The sequence below is a fragment of the Osmerus mordax genome, chromosome 15 (genome assembly GCF_038355195.1).
Source record: "Osmerus mordax isolate fOsmMor3 chromosome 15, fOsmMor3.pri, whole genome shotgun sequence".
Taxonomy (NCBI): Eukaryota; Metazoa; Chordata; class Actinopteri; order Osmeriformes; family Osmeridae; genus Osmerus; species Osmerus mordax.
Genome location: NC_090064.1, coordinates 15,996,621 through 16,013,391, shown reverse-complemented (window position 1 = coordinate 16,013,391; position 16,771 = coordinate 15,996,621). Strand labels below are relative to the sequence as shown.

General features: G+C 48.1%; 2 protein-coding genes across 2 annotated transcripts; both read right to left on the bottom strand.

Moving 5' to 3' along the window:
- Positions 1 to 344: 344 nt before the first annotated feature.
- LOC136958030 (probable G-protein coupled receptor 141) lies at positions 345 to 1,824 on the bottom strand. Its single transcript, XM_067252254.1, has 2 exons — positions 1,765 to 1,824; positions 345 to 1,254 (listed from the first exon to the last, which is right to left on the bottom strand). The coding sequence occupies exon 2, from the start codon at positions 1,218 to 1,220 to the stop codon at positions 345 to 347; it is 876 nt and encodes a 291-aa protein (XP_067108355.1). The 5' UTR covers positions 1,221 to 1,254; positions 1,765 to 1,824.
- Positions 1,825 to 3,610: 1,786 nt separating this feature from the next.
- On the bottom strand, positions 3,611 to 16,555 carry pign (phosphatidylinositol glycan anchor biosynthesis, class N). Its single transcript, XM_067251549.1, has 29 exons — positions 16,184 to 16,555; positions 15,551 to 15,802; positions 15,174 to 15,295; positions 14,944 to 15,042; positions 14,755 to 14,861; positions 14,470 to 14,594; positions 13,843 to 13,973; positions 13,636 to 13,755; positions 12,850 to 12,890; positions 12,623 to 12,682; positions 11,850 to 11,942; positions 11,645 to 11,700; positions 11,285 to 11,363; positions 10,901 to 11,083; positions 10,620 to 10,759; positions 10,316 to 10,415; positions 9,997 to 10,089; positions 9,830 to 9,921; positions 9,272 to 9,377; positions 9,074 to 9,182; positions 8,873 to 8,975; positions 8,432 to 8,534; positions 7,800 to 7,886; positions 7,333 to 7,388; positions 6,713 to 6,788; positions 5,898 to 5,971; positions 5,032 to 5,074; positions 4,766 to 4,818; positions 3,611 to 4,353 (listed from the first exon to the last, which is right to left on the bottom strand). The coding sequence occupies exons 2-29, from the start codon at positions 15,775 to 15,777 to the stop codon at positions 4,230 to 4,232; spliced, it is 2,802 nt and encodes a 933-aa protein (XP_067107650.1). The 5' UTR covers positions 15,778 to 15,802; positions 16,184 to 16,555; the 3' UTR covers positions 3,611 to 4,229.
- Positions 16,556 to 16,771: the final 216 nt, after the last annotated feature.

The following is a 16,771-nucleotide window of genomic DNA, read 5'->3' as shown; positions in this document are numbered from 1 at the left end:
CAATTCCACCATTGGGGGGCCAGACAGGAGAAGATCAGAGTTAGTTGTTATTCCTCACGGACAGCAGAGACGGATATCTTTGTAAAGTCGCAAGCAGGAGCAGAACGCACAGTGGATGTCATCTTACTGGACTAACTCAGTCCACCATCCCTTTTTAACAGGTTCTACAACCAACCTGGTCGCACGCTGTTTCGTGCTACACATAAAATTAAAATAAAACGCCTCATCCATCACCTCCGCCTCTATCCATCACCTCCACCCTCATCCATCACCTCCTCCTCTATCCATCACCTTCACCCTCATCCACCACCTCCTCCTCTATCCATCACCTCCACCCTCATCCTTCACCTCCTCCAACACAACAGGAAGATGAGCATATCGACGCAGCTCAGAGCGGTGAGGGTGAGGAACAGCTCGTTGACCTCCTCCAGATGCAGGTGTTCCAGGTAGTACAGGCGGAACAGCTGGTAGGGTACGAAGCACACCATGAGGACAAGGATGAAGAGGAGGCTCTTCACCTGGGCGTTGAGCTGCTGCTGGACCAGGCCGTCCTGGCCTTTCTTCCTGAGCAGCACCACCAGGATGTGGACCTGGAGACCCATCAGCGTGAAGGCCGTCACGCAGATCACAGAGATCACCATGTAGTTGAACACCTTCACCCCTGCGTTCTCCATCCGATTGGCGAATTGGAAGCACTGCTTGGAGTTCTTGGACCCCTCCTGGTGGCCGTAGAACTGGAGCACGAGGGGCAGGATGACCAAGAAGATGACCCACACGGCCAGGCTGGCCAGGAAGGCGTGCATGTTCCGGTAGAAATGCACGTTGTTCTCCTTGCTGTAGTGCGACCAGATGCGGAGCACGATGATGACGGTGTAGAACACAAAGGTCAGGTACATGTGACAGTGGATCATCCCGCTCACCGTGTTGCAGGCCTGCGAGCCCATCTCCCAGGTGCCCACGGCGTAGTAGTGCAGTCTGAAGGGCACGGTCAGCAGGAAGAGGCTGTGAGCGATGGTGAGGTTCATCACGGCAATGGTGATGACGGACTTGCTTGACTTGAAGGTGCGGACCATTAGGATCCCCCCGACGCCGCCCAACAGCAAGATGGTGGAGTAGATGACGGTGAGCGCCTGGCGGTATCTACTCTCGGCAAACGACCTGACCGTCGTGGACAGGGTGACGGTGGGGATGGTGGTGTTGTTAGCAGAGAGATACTCCATTTTAGTACGAAATGAGGAAGAGGAAAACGGAAACCTTTAGAACAGAGGGAGAGAGAGAGGAAGATGCATGGTGTCTCAGTGCAGTGGGGACATTTATTCATTTATGGTTTTTATGTTGATTGATACCCAAACATGTGATGTGGGATGAGTCAAGGCATTTCAACACAGCTCCAGGAAGATAAACATATGTAATCACTTGCTTGAAGGGAACACTAAACTGGTTTGATAGGCAGGGCAGGATTAACCATTAGGGCAACTGGGCACTTGCCCAGGGGGGGGGGGGGTTTAAGCCTTGTTGCCCAGGGCACAGAAAATTGTTAATCCGGCCCTGTTGATAGGAGTGTAATTTGTTTGAAAGATCTAGGTTGTTTTATGGAACAGTTCAGCTCTAAACATGTCAAGTTAACTAGAGGTGACAGAATATTGGACTATATTGCAACCAAGGTTACATGTGAGAAACAGCTGGTGACACCTCTAGAACTGAAACCTAAACCATCTGTACTAGGATCTATTTCCGTAAAAGAGTATGCAGTTTGAAACGTACCTTAAGATTTGTAGTTGTGGGGTTGAAGAACTGCAGAGTTGAGGACTGCATCAGATCTTCGTGAGAGTGTGCAGTGGAGAAGGGGAGACTCCTCTGTGTTTCAACTGGTTTTTGATGTATGTGATCGCGGACAAACGGTGGTGTGAGTTTAGTTTCCGTTGGTTTGTAGTTTGTCTGGAGGAAAAACAGAGAGGGAGGGGGCGATTGCATGTGTGTGTGCTTCCTCTGTGTGTGTTTGTGTGTGTTTGTGTATGGTTGTGTGTGTGCTCATCATGTGGTCCTATGCATATCAGAGAGGAAGGAAGAGAGGAGAGAAATATCACAAACCTTATGACACCTAACCCACAAAGTTGTGTGTAGATGCACTCCAAAGAGCATCTTTCAAACATGGCACTGGAACATGTCGGATGTTTCGAGATCCTTTTTGATAACAGCTCCATGTACTTAAGTTGGTGAACACTAACAAGGCAGTAATATCGTTGTTGTAAATGCAGTGAAGTTTGTAGCTCATTACTGTCTTCACTGGAAGGGATCAGGGAGAGAGGACGAGGGAGAGAGGACGAGGGAGAGAGGACGAGGGAGAGAGGACGAGGGAGAGAGGACGAGGGAGAGAGGACGAGGGAGAGAGGACGAGGGAGAGGGGACGAGGGAGAGAGGACGAGGGAGAGAGGACGAGGGAGAGAGGACGAGGGAGAGAGGACGAGGGAGAGAGGACGAGGGAGAGAGGACGAGGGAGAGAGGACGAGGGAGAGAGGGAGAGGGGACGAGGGAGAGGGGACGAGGGACAGGGGACGAGGGAGAGAGGACGAGGGAGAGAGGATAAAGGATAAACACCATCATACCAAGGATCATACCACCATGCCATGGATGAATACCAAATGAAATTAAAAGGATAAAAACTCAACCACAGTTGATAAAATATATCAGGGATGAAGGATGAAGCCCAAGGCGTGGCGACTCAGAGCTGCTGTAGGACTCTAAAGTAACGCTGTCTGTCCCTGGTAGACTGGCAGGAGGTTAAGCAGGAAGTGGTGATATCGGAGGATAGAAATTAAGAGATGTGAAGAATTAAAGTTGCTGTAAAGCAAATTCCATGATTTGCTTTTCAGTACATCTGTGTGAAATGAGTTGCTGAAAGCATGTGCAAAGCTCAAAAACTTTGTCGCACTGAAATGTGGAGTTAGACCGTTGAACAGTTTCTCACCCGTTTTCAGCTCAACTTTTGTTTAGGCGGGGCAAAACTCAAGCTATCTACGTCACAGCCACTTATCTACGTCAGATCAGACGGTTTATATAACCTGCATTCTGTTACTCAGCTGGTATGATGCAAAGACAAAGTCATTAACTCATACAACCCTCAGCCTGCAGGTCGGTCGGTTCTGATATCTGCAATAGATTTAGCTAGTTGATGCTTTTGTTGCTAAATTCAATAAATAAGAGGAGATAAGACGGAGATTCAGCTCATTCATTTTCTTACAATTTCAAAGCCTAATTTAACATACCAAAAACATACTTGTTTTTTTTTCATTAGAATTCGAATGGGTAGTTAACACAGTCTTCTGCAGTGTGATGAACTTAAAACTCATTTTAAATTCTGCTATACAGTCACTTTAAGAATTTCATTCAACCCCTCCATTGAAGGCCAACATGCTCTGGCTAATGTCCAGCCAGCCTTGAGTGCTGATAAGCTGGTGCTCACAGAGTGCATGTTTTTATTTGACTTCATCTAAATAGTCTCGTTCCGGAAACATGTTTCTACCATTCTGGTGCTGGATGGATGACTGGTGAACTAAAGACCGTCTGAGATCAACATGTTTATTTTAAACTCATTAACAATAAAGTCAACCCACAATATTCCCTTTCGAGTATAAAACTAGTTCCATCATAATACAATTGCAGAGGTACAAAACCACAGCAATATAATACACCACCCAGTTTTATTCTGGTACCGAAAGTATCTCAAAATACAGTTTTACTGCTTCATAAATTGAGCTGTTTACTCAGATAACCCTTTCCAAAACACACCACCCAGCTAGAATCATCTCCAATCATCAAGTCCCTTATATTTGGCAAACCATTACTATGGAAATACAACTGACTATATGATACACAGTCAAATATTTAAGAACAGTATCTTCAGCTCTTCATATCAACTGAATACCTAATTAGACAGCTTTAATGTACCATAGAAACACAGCAACATTATGATCAGTGCTCATTTTAATAGGTTCGGCCTCCAGTGTTGTGGGTAACATCTGTGCACCAACAAACATAAATCCATCGTGTGTACAGTACTATAGTTATACTATGGTTGAGTATTTATCGTAATAAATAAATATTATTTCAAATAAAACACGGCTTGAGATATGAATGCTTCACACACATCCGTACAAACACGTGCACGCACCCCCCCCACACACACAAATGCGCGCGCACACACACACACACACACACACCATAGTGATTCAGGGGAAGTGCATCTTGCGTCTCCTCCACAGACAGACTCTCCTGGAGGTGAGGACTCGCGTCACCACACTGAGCAGCATCAGGAAGATGGTCATGGACATCACGATGACGTAGTGGCTGATGCTGAGGAAGGAAGAGCACCAGGGTTAAGATGAGGACCGGACACCTGCCCCTGCACTGCTGGGGTGGAGGTGAGGGGTGGAGGAGGTGAGGGGTGGAGGAGGTGAGGGGTGGTGGAGGTGAGGTGAGGGTGTAGGGTGGTGATGTTGTGGGGTGGTAGGGATGATGTGAAGGGGTGCTGGGTGGTGTGTACGGGCTGGAGGAGGTGAGGGGTGGTGGAGGTGAGGGGTGGTGGAGGTGAGGGGTGGGTGTAGGGTGGTGATGTTGTGGGGTGGTAGGGATGATGTGAAGGGGTGCTGGGTGGTGTGTACGGGCTGGAGGAGGTGAGGGGTGCTGGGAGAGAAAGAGGACATGCTAATCCAGGCTTGTGAAGGGATGGAAAACAAACACAGCCTTGCAGAGGCACGTGACGTACCTGGTGCCGATGTCCAACCAGCTTCCGTAGTCCTGAACCAGGAAGAAGAAATGCTGCGGGCGACAGGAGAGGGATGAAGAGGAGGTAAGCAACACTACAACCCTCCCTCTCAAACCCCCTCCCTCCTCTCCCCCTCCCTCCTCTCCCCCTCCCTCCTCTCCCCCTCCTCTCCCTCCTCTCCCCCTCCCTCCTCTCCCCCTCCTCTCGCCCTCCTCTCCCCTCCCTCCCCTCCCTCCTCTCCCCCTCCCCCCAGATCATGATCTCACCAGGGCCATCAGGTCTGAGATGACGAGCACGATGAGGATGAGGCTGCAGACCAGGGTGAGAAACAAGAAACAGGAAACCACAATGAAACCATCTGGTTGAGGTGTTTTAGTACTGGAATAGGTCAGACCTGTGACAGGTTAGCAGGCCTGAAGAACACCTAGCTCTAGTAGAGATTCTCCACAGAGAGTACTTCTAGAATACATAGAGGAATGACTGGTGTTGGAGGAGGGGGGAGGGCGGCGGAGAGAGTAGGAGGAGGGGTGGGGGATAGAGGGTGGAGGCTGTGTGTTTAGGGTGACAGGGAGGTGGCAGGGTGTGTTCAGGGAGGTGGAGGGTGTGTTAAGGGTGGCAGGGAGGTGAAGGGTGTGTTCAGGGAGGTGGAGGGTGTGTTCAGGGAGGTGGAGGGTGTGTTCAGGGTGGCAGGGAGGTGAAAGGTGTGTTCAGGAAGGTGGAGGGTGTGTTCAGGGAGGTGGAGGGTGTGTTCAGGGAGGTGGAGGGTGTGTTCAGGGTGGCAGGGAGGTGAAGGGTGTGTTCAGGAAGGTGGAGGGTGTGTTCAGGGAGGTGGAGGGTGTGTTCAGGGTGGCAGGGAGGTGAAGGGTGTGTTCAGGAAGGTGGAGGGTGTGTTCAGGGAGGTGGAGGGTGTGTTCAGGGAGGTGGAGGGTGTGTTCAGGGAGGTGGAGGGTGTGTTCAGGGAGGTGGAGGGTGTGTTCAGGGAGGTGGAGGGTGTGTTCAGGGAGGTGGAGGGTGTGTTCAGGGAGGTGGAGGGTGTGTTCAGGGAGGTGGAGGGTGTGTTCAGGGAGGTGGAGGGTGTGTTCAGGGAGGTGGAGGGTGTGTTCAGGGAGGTGGAGGGTGTGTTCATGGTTACCTTCTGGATGATAGCTGGGTGGCTACCTGGATGCTCTCAAAGCTGCACATCACCACTATGAAGGGAATGATGACCTAGAAGGACAAGAGAGAAGCCTTTCTTCTGACCTGTCCTCAGACTGTTACCACAGGACCTACTTTCCTCCTACTTTTATTAGATATTTTATTGTAGAATCTTGGTTTAGTAAATTTGGGTCATTATTTGACTTGCTAATTTTACTTTGTCTAGGTCAGAGTTGGCGAACTCTGATAGCGTACAAGAACTCTGGTCGCGTGAAGTATTTAAACAAATATGTAAAACAATCTGTATTCTTGATCTGAGGCAAAGGATCTGTTAACAGAGAATACGGCCCATACTCTTGACCTGGGGAAAGGATCTGTTAACAGAGTGTATGGTTTTATATATACAGACCAGGGGTGAACCAAATGTATATGTTACTGTTACTTTTAAGATGCATGTTTAAAGTTGTTTTCTCTCTTGAACAGAGATCTTATTGGGATTTTTATTTTTGTTTGAATTGTTTATCACTTGTATTATTATTTTTATTGATTTTATGTAAAGCACCTTGAGCTACAATTCTTGTATGAAATGTGCTATATAAGTAAAGTCTTACTTACTTACTTACAGGACCTACACTGTGTGTGTGTGTTAACTGTAGTGTGTGTGTGTGCATGTGCGTGTGTGTGTGCGCGCGCTGTTGTCCCCACAAGACCCACAAACAAAGGTGGTAGCCACTTCTTGTGTGACTGTTTGCAACTATCAGCTGAAATAGTTTTACTGGAAGCTGTGTGTGTGTCTGTGTGATGACAAAGTACCTTCCACATCATTAGTCCTCCCATGATGAAAGGGTTGAAAACCGTGACAAAGCAGTACACAGAGGCTGGGTCAAAACTAGAGAGATAGACACAGAGAGACAGACAGAAGGAAGGAAGGAAGCAAAAATAGGGAAACGAACATTGGTCTGCTGTTTTGTACCCAAGAATCAGGATCTGTTACTGGACAGGGCCTAAAATGTGCCTCTTACACACACACACACACACACACACACACACACACACACACACACACGTGTCTAGTAAACTGTTACACAGCCTAGCTGTATCCTTGTTGAAAATGCTTTAAATTCTAAACAAACAAATGTGAAGCTGAGAAATCTTTCTCCCTTTAAGGTGTCAGCCCTCCTGCACTTGTATTAGTCAGGAGGGCTGACTAAGGGCTTAGTTAGGGGAGTCAGGTGGCTGAGCGGTGAGGGAATCGGGCTAGTAATCCGAAGGTTGCCAGTTCGATTCCCGATCATACCAACTGACGTTGTGTCCTTGGGCAAGGCACTTCACCCTACTTGCCTCGGGAGAATGTCCCTGTACTTACTGTAAGTCGCTCTGGATAAGAGCGTCTGCTAAATGACTAAAATGTAAATGTATTAGCAGCCTCCTACCTGTTAATAGAAGCAATGTTTCCTGTCCCGAAGAATGCAGTGATGATGAAAAACACCTGTAGAGCCCGAGTCAAGGACCAATCACCTCCTGATACAACCACCCCCCACCCAATTCACCCTAATAACTTTTAGTCCGTACCGTTGGGGAAGTCTGAAAATCAAGTATTTCATTGCCAATAACTCTGTTAATGTGCACATGAAAATGAACTTGAAAGTTGACCTTGAGCTTCTGTCATGGCGATCAAACCCACAGTGGTTGTAGTCCATTTACAGTTACCCAGAACTACCTCTGTCAGCACAGAAACCCTCAAACCCCTACTTCCTTCCTTCCAAAAAGACTTGTGTTGGTGGATGTGTGTGTGTGTGTGTGTGTGTGTGTGTGTGTGTGTGTGTGTGCGCGCGCGCTCCCTACCGCCCCCCTGAGGTGGTTTGTATTTATGACGGAGAGGAACCAGAAGGAAGGATACAAAGAAGTAGGACCTTCGGATGTCATCTAACTTCAGCTGTCTGATCTTGGTGATGTCCACGCTGTCAGAGAAGTCAATACCGGACAGCTGCAGAACAAACACAAACATCTGCTCTTTAGTGCGGCTAGTGTGTGTCCAGATGGTATCACTACCCCTGTGACCCCAAATCTGTGATCCACCTCGCGGTCACAGAATGACCGTGGCCATTTATGCAGAGGAAAAACACATTACCAGAGCACATCACAGTGGTTTGATGCTTTGGCCCAGGTGTGATGTCATCTTAAATTATGGATTTAAAGGTTTCAAGTATTAACTATAGACTGCTAGAAATATGTTAAGAGCACTAATAACCAGCATAGATAACTAGCAGTATAGACAGCATAGATAACTGCATGTATCCAGTATAGACAGGAGACAGTTGCTGAGTCACCACGCTTCCTTGCAGCAGAGCAGCTGCATATCGAAATGACTCACAAAGTGTTAAAAACGTGGTTCAAAAGTCAGACAAAAACAAGTAAAATGCATTAGTAAAATTTGAAAGTAATACAAATCGTCATGAAAATGCTTAAGAATTTTCGCAAAAAGTTGACTTTGGCGTCTTCTGTGTGCGTGTGTGTGTGTGTGCCTCGTACTTCCTGTCTCCCAGTGACTCCCTGAGAATGCATGGCCTCCTGCTCCATGTTGATCCACACGAACATCAACCAGGACAGCACTGGGGGGAACAGAGCCTCATACCTGCAGACGCACAGAGACAGAGATGAGGAGGAGCTGGGTGGAGGTGAGGGAGGGACAGAGAGAGAGAGAGAGCTTACCCTGTGCTGAAGAGGAGGTAGGTGGAGGTGAGGGACAGAGAGAGAGAGAGAGAGAGAGCGCTTACCCTGTGCTGAAGAGGAGGTAGGTGGAGGTGAGGGAGAGGAGGGACAGAGAGAGAGAGAGAGCTTACCCTGTGCTGAGGAGGAGGTAGGTGGAGGTGAGGGAGAGGAGGGACAGAGAGAGAGAGAGAGCTTACCCTGTGCTGAGGAGGAGGTAGGTGGAGGTGAGGGAGAGGAGGGACAGAGAGAGAGAGAGCTTACCCTGTGCTGAGGAGGAGGTAGGTGGAGGTGAGGGAGAGGAGGATGCTGAGAAGCCTCTGGAACAGACGGGTGGAGCTGAGCAGGGGGACCAGCAGCGAGGAGCCTGGAGAGCACAGAGACTGTTCTGATCACGATCACACACACACACACACACACACACACACACACTGGAGGCAGTCACACACACATACACACACTTGCCTAACGTGGCCCAGCTGATGATCTGGTTGCTGAGCGGGAGTCCTTGTTTGTGCTGCAGGCTGGAGTGTGTGAGTGTGGGAACACACGCGCACACTGCCACATGGACCATCTACACACACACAACAACAGTACTGGTGAGTAGAGCCACACACGCGCGCACACACACACACACACACACACTCCAGTTGTGCTCCTGACCTGGGAGAGTAGGAGCTGGAGGTGTCCCCACGGCAGCGGCGTGCGTCTCCGTGACGACCACACGTAGCAGGCGGAGGTGAAGAGGGTGAGGCCGCCCGCACAGGTACTGGAGGAACATACGTTACCATGACGACACGTCACACACACACACACACTCCTGCTGACGTCGTCTGAGAGTGTGCGGGTTCTCACCTTTCGGTTTATATTCAGTAAGACTAGAGAACACAGGTCATTATTCATGATCAATGTCAGATCAGAATCAGGACGTGAGGGTATGTGTGTGTGTGTGTGTGTGTGAGGATGTGTGTGTGTGTGAGGATGTGTGTGTGTGTGAGGGTGTGTGTGAGTATGTGTGTGTGTGAGAGTATGTGTGTGAGAGTGAGAGAGTGTGTGTGAGGGTGTGTGTGAGAGTATGTGTGTGTGTGAGAGTATGTGTGTGAGAGTGAGAGAGTGTGTGTGTGTGAGGATGTGTGTGAGGGTGTGTGTGAGTGTATGTGTGTGTGTGAGAGTATGTGTGAGTGAGTGAGTGTGTGTGTGTGAGGATGTCGAGACACTCACACCACATGGACGTTGGCCTCTCTCCCCACCACAGGCATCATGGGAAAAGCAGCCAGAGCCAGACATCCCAGGACCCAGCAGATGCTGTGGAACTGCACCGCCACAGGAAGGGTTACCCAACCAGACATGACTAATCAATCCCGCTCCATCTCTCTGTGCTGGCTTACCTTGGCCTGAGTGTAGAGTCCAGACAGGAAGGGCCAGACAGAGAACACCAGCAGCCCGAGGGTCAGCATGGCGCGATGGAAGAAACTCACCACCTGGGGGCGACAGCGACACACTCAAACGTCAGGTCCGAGGGTCTGTGGTCATTTTTATCCCGCTCACATTTCTCATGTCAATGCCTTCACTAACCTACAGTCAATTCAAGGACATACAAAGCTTTATGATGGATACTTTTTAAAGATAGATTCAGCATTATTAAGTACCTTTGACTTAAACTGGATGCAACTGGAATCACAGCTCGTATTGATTCATGATACCTACCAACAGCTCTATTCCGAATGTGACCAGCACAAAATAACCGAGACATTTCCAGAGAGGAAGAGATGGAGCAGAGCGGAGCAGATCCATTAAGGTCCCACACCTGAAACACACCACAAAACACACACCTGAAACACACACCACAAAACCCACACCTGAAACACACCACAAAACCACATCGTCATTATGGGAATACAAAAAAGTCAGGTTTTTCTATTTAGATGCTGATTAAAATATCAATAAGAAATGAAGCAATGTAGCGTGTGTGTGTGTGTGTGTGTGTGTGTGTGTGTGTGTGTGGACCCACTCTCTGAGGACAGAGTAGCACACAGGCACAGGCAGGAGGCAGTAGATGTAGTAGGTGAGCGGGCTCCTCTGGAGCAGGAGGAAGACCCCTATGAGCAGGGTGACACACACACACACCCAGACCAGGGCACGGCCTGACTTCTGCAACACACACACATTAATTAGTGATACTTGCAAACTTTTGATAAAATATTTTTTCATAATTGTAGAAACTTTTTTTAAACCTTTAGAAACTTGTGTGTGTGTGCAAGCCCTGCACACACACACACACTGATTCCTGACCTGGTTTGGTCGAGTGGGTGGTCTCCTGAGACTGGCGTGGGTCTTCAGAATCAGAAGAACTACATATGAGGTCCAGCCTACAAATCCCAGCACCACACTGCAACCCAGGAAGAACCTGTCATAGGTGTGATAGTACACCAGCCCCTCCAAAGCACTGGAGATTAGAGACCTGCACAGAGAGATCTGGATAGACAGAGAGAGAGAGAAACTAAAACAGAAATTTCTCATGAACTGTCCCCCAGAGACGACCAGTATATGATCTACTAGGACGTAGATTTTCTAAGCCAGACCAAGGCTGCAGATCTAGGATGTAGACCTAGTGTATGGTTGTGTGGTGCTGTCTGCGCAGGGCAGTGGAGGTCAGTGAAGCGTGTCTCGACTCACTGCCTCCTCAAACTTCTCCAGCTGGATCAGAACCCGGGCCTGGCCAATCAGCTCTGCCTGTCTGGATTCAGTCAGAAACCTGCCGTAGGAAACACAGGTTAAAACACAGGTAAGAAACTACAGCGGTTAAGGGTTAAAACACAGGTAAGAAACTACAGCGGTTAAGGGTTAAAACACAGGTAAGAAACTACAGCGGTTAAGGGTTAAAACACAGGTAAGAAACTACAGCGGTTAAGGCTTAAAACACAGGTAAGAAACTACAGCGGTTAAGGGTTAAAACACAGGTAAGAAACTACAGTACTCAAGGTTTGAAACCCAGCTAAGGTAAAACCCTGGCCTCACAAGTCTAGTTTTACTCACTGGTACGGCGTGAAGAGAAAGGGGAGTGTGGTGTTCTTTTTCTGAGACATCTTCACCTGGAGAGAGGAGCATATGGAAGCAGTACAATAACAAGACATGCATGGATGAATGCTGATACATGAATAGGTGACCTTCCAGAACCTTCCGATGGAATAACACTTTAACGTATTTGTGTTGCAGATGGAGAAAGGAACGTGAACTCCACCTTGAACTGCTCCAGTATCTGGATGGAGTTAGCGTACATGCTCTCTGCCTTGAAGTGGTCGCTGTTGTTAAGGTAGAGAAGAGGCAGTTCTCCCTAAGAGGAAGCGCAGCACGGGTAAGGTTCCAGAGCTGGTGAAGCAACAATCTTCCAGTTTCAAGTGTCAGGTTTAGTTTCACAAGTACTTGTGGAACTAAAGAGCGACTTATAAGTCACTCTTTCTTTTATCCTGCTCCTATTCTTTTATTTACATTTACATTTAGTCATTTAGCAGACACTCTTATCCAGAGCGACTTACAGTAAGTACAGGGACATTCCCCCGAGGCAAGTAGGGTGAAGTGCCTTGCCCAAGGACACAACGTCAGTTTGCATGACCGGGAATCGAACTGGCAACCTTCGGATTACTAGCCCGATTCCCTCACCGCTCAGCCACCTGACTCCCTCCCTTTATTCTTCTTCTTCTTCTTTTATCCTGCTCCTTTTTTTTGCTCCTCTTTTTCCTCTCCACAGTTTACTGACAGTCTGAATCTAAACCTATCATAAATAAGTCATTATCTTATATGAGCAACTATTCCTAGTGCTGTGTTCACACCGAACGCAAAGCACATTTTTTGCGCGCCGGGATTACATGTAAAGTCAATGCAAACACGCAAACAATTTCACCATAATGGATTTCTACCAAACTCATGACGTATCACCAGTGTCTAGACACAACGTTGACAGACTATGACAGAGCATGCTGACGTTTAAGTACGTGTTCTGAGACGCATACTCACCACTGAGTTGAGAGGAATGGGGACTCCGATGAGAGATGCCATCAGGGGAGCAATATCCGCCTGTACACGCACACACACAAACACGGACAGAGCTTACTTGTCATTCTCAGATATACTGGGGTCTAGAGATGTCAGCACGACTGTTACATCATCACTAAGTGCCAGTCTGAGAGGCAGTGACATCATCAGAAAGCCCCAGAGTAAGGGGGAATAGAGCAGCGTCTCACCTGATTGACATCAACCCTGCGAAGGCCCTCCAGTTTCCACTCTGACCCAGACAAAAGAAAAAGCCAGGTTACTAACATTTTATTTATTTAACACTTTTATCTAAAGCGACATTCAAATTGTAGAAAATCAAGGATCAAGAGTGCACAGTATTTCAATTGAAGGAACAGTCTGTATTTTATCAGGCACAATGAAACAATAACATCTTAACTACAATATGACATAGTATAGTCCAAGTAAGTGCTACATAGTCATAACTAAACCCACGGCATAAGAGCAGGAGAGATCCCAGCAAACTTTCCAGGTAAAGTGCTACTCTCTGTAAGATCCTGTACCTCGCAAGCATCCATCTGTGTAGCCACTCTCTGTAAGATCCTGTACCTCGCAAGCATCCATCTGTGTAGCCACTCTCTGTAAGAAACTGTACCTCGCAAGCATCCATCTGTGTAGCCACTCTCTGTAAGATCCTGTACCTCGCAAGCATCCATCTGTGTAGCCACTCTCTGTAAGAAACTGTACCTCGCAAGCATCCATCTGTGTAGCCACTCTCTGTAAGATCCTGTACCTCGCAAGCATCCATCTGTGTAGCCACTCTCTGTAAGATCCTGTACCTCGCAAGCATCCATCTGTGTAGCCACTCTCTGTAAGATCCTGTACCTCGCAAGCATCCATCTGTGTAGCCACTCTCTGTAAGATCCTGTACCTCGCAAGCATCCATCTGTGTAGCTACTCTCTGTAAGATCCTGTACCTCGCAAGCATCCATCTTTGTAGCTACTCTGAAACGTACCTTGCAGGTATCCGTCTGTGTACTGCTGGGGGTCAGTTACTCTCTGGGCAGAGTTAAGCCCCGCCCCCCATGCCACCAGTGGGGTCAGGGTCTCAGAGGGGTGTCCTGCACCGTGGGAACCTGATAAAGCACACACACAGTTCATACACCAACTTATAGCTTGACAGATGGTTTAAATATCTGATGTACACACACACACACACACACCCCAGTTAGTCATGCCATGATCAGACGTGAACACGTAGGCTGTTCTTCCGTCGTTATTGAAGAACTCGTCAAACAGTGTAACCAGCTCCGCCACGCCAGCATCCACAAGTGCTATGTTCTCCAGATATTCCCTGGAGACAAACAAATAAAAAAAAGATAAACAAACAAAACAACCTCTGAGAATAAGGTTTCTGTGGTGATCGACACGTGAGCGATAAGGTTTCTGTGGTGATCGACACTTGAGCGATAAGGTTTCTGTGGTGATCGACACGTGAGCGATAAGGTTTCTGTGGTGATCGACACGTGAGCGATAAGGTTTCTGTGGTGATCGACACGTGAGCGATAAGGTTTCTGTGGTGATCGAGCGGGAGTCAGGTGGCTGAGCGGTTAGGGAATCGGGCTAGTAATCAGAAGGTTGCTTGTTCGATTCCCGGCCGTGCAAAATGACGTTGTGTCCTTGGGCAAGGCACTTCACCCTACTTGCCTCGGGGGAATGTCCCTGTACTTACTGTAAGTCGCTCTGGATAAGAGCGTCTGCTAAATGTAAATGTGAGCGATGAGGTTTCTGTGGTGATCAACACGTGAGCTGTAATGTTCCTGTGGGTGTCCACAGGGTTTCCCACTCACTTGGACATGGGTCTGTGAGCGTGCCCGTTGGTGTCGATGCCCAGCAGATGCAGGAAGAAGACGTTCTGGTCTTCCTGGAGCATGGTTTTCAGAGTGCTGTTTATCCTAGCAGACTGGAAGAAGGCCTGGAGACCAGAGAGATGGTTCGCTTGGTGAGTTCACGTTATCGGAGAGTGGATGTCACTTCATTGCTCCACTAAACCATCACACTCAATAGGTACTGAACAATACACACACATAACAGTCCTTGTTTGAAGGCTCTGGAGACAGTGATGTCATATGTACCTTGACTTGGTCAAACACCCAGGTGTCTAACCTAGAGGCATCCGTGGAGGCAAAGTCCTCATTCTCCGCAGGGTATGTGTGTGTGTACACGTGCTCCCCACTGGCACCTGCAGGGGGCAGAGAGTTACACACACCACACCTTCCCTGGGATTTAGTAAGGTGTGTGTGTGTGTGTGTGTGTGTGTGTACCTTTAGCAAACATTGGAAGGATGTCTGGACTGCCCCAGCTCCAGGTGTGCCTGCTCTCGTTGAACACAGAGTCAAACTCAACTGGGTTCTCCTTCCAGCCTGAACATTAAAACACACACACACACATTAATGGACGTATGGGCAATAAACCACACATTACACATACAAGATTAACCAATCACCCATACATGTGTACGCTCACACACACACACACACACACACACACTGACCTTTAGCCACAGCGCTAACATCTTCGTAAAATCCAGCGATCATGGCCACATGTCCAGGCCGAGACTCTGTAGGCACATGGGTGTGCGACACACCCCAACTCCCTCTCCGCTCCACAACACTCCTGAACACACACCGTACCAGGCACAGAGGAGTCACAGAGTCACAGTCAGCAAACGCACAAAACTCAGTCAGCAGTGACAGAACACTAACTGCTAACAAACACCCCTTCTCACATACACACACACACACCTCCACACACACAAACTCCCCTTGACACACACACCCCTCCACACACACACACACAAGGCTTCTTCCACATTTCTTCCACACACACACACACACAGTTCCTTCCACATACACACGCACACAAGCTGACCTTAAGTAAGGTGCCCTGGATGAGCCGTTGTCGAGGGGTAAGTAGAGGCTGTCAGCCCTGAGGCCATCTGCCACCACCAGGACCAGGCGTGAGGCCGGGGGGGGCAGGGGCACAGACTGCGGGGTCATTCCGTGGACCAGGGGGGATGTGAAGTAAATGTCAAAGATGGAGATGAAGAAGACTACATGGACCAGGAGCCCCACCAGGAAAAAGGTGATCACCCTCATGGTGGCAAACGATGCTGTGCCAGTGCTGAGAGAGGGAGAGAGGGAGAGAGGGAGAGAGGGAGAGAGGGAGAGTGGGAGAGTGGGAGGAAAGGATGACAAGATGGATCGTAACTTCAGATGATCATGGACCGCGGTTCTAACAGTGTTTCAGTGGATGGTGCCACTGCCAATAAGGAGCTGTATATGTAATGTAGGCGACTGCACACTTCTCGTTGTAAGAGGCATATCGTCCGACATTCTATTTTCTTCGTTTTTCTCATTTTAGAAGGTGCTGTAGCAGGAGCGTGCATATACATTTGAATATGGACAAGTAGATCATATTGTTCGGCCATACAGACAATCATTAAACAGACAGAGCCACATAGATGCTGAAGAGAGACATACATAGAAATGGTCTTACTCTTACCTCTCTCCGTCTCTGTGATTTAGATACAACCATACAAGCAGCTGGCGGTCCGGTCGTTTGTTATCGACAATGAATGAGACCAGTATCAGGTCATTCAGCACACTTTCTGAAGTTTAACTAAGCAACTCTACAGATTTTTCCAAGGAAACTATAAAAAGACGCACTTACACAACTGTATAAAATAAGGACACTAACAGTACTAATCTACGAAGCCCACGCAATGTGCTTTTACAAAATCAGTCTGTCTTTAAGCAGCTTAAGATAATTGAAGAAATCAGTCTCTACAGTTCCACTTCCTTGTTGTTAGTTTGACGTCAGAACTTTACACTCAATGAATTGTGGGTATTGTAGTTCAATGTATAGACTAGACACCTACTTTCTTTGAGGATCAACATGCATCTGCAAATTATATTGGTTTACTACCTATTGATCGTTTCAAGCAAAATATGGTGTATCGTCATCACTGGGAGAATTCATAAAATTACTTTAATCTCTTTGCCGTTGAGTTGTGCTCTCTTCAGTAGTAGGACTAGTGTTAGCTGTCAAAATCTGCCCTGCCCTGTTTTAGTCCCAGTTTCTGTTTTATCC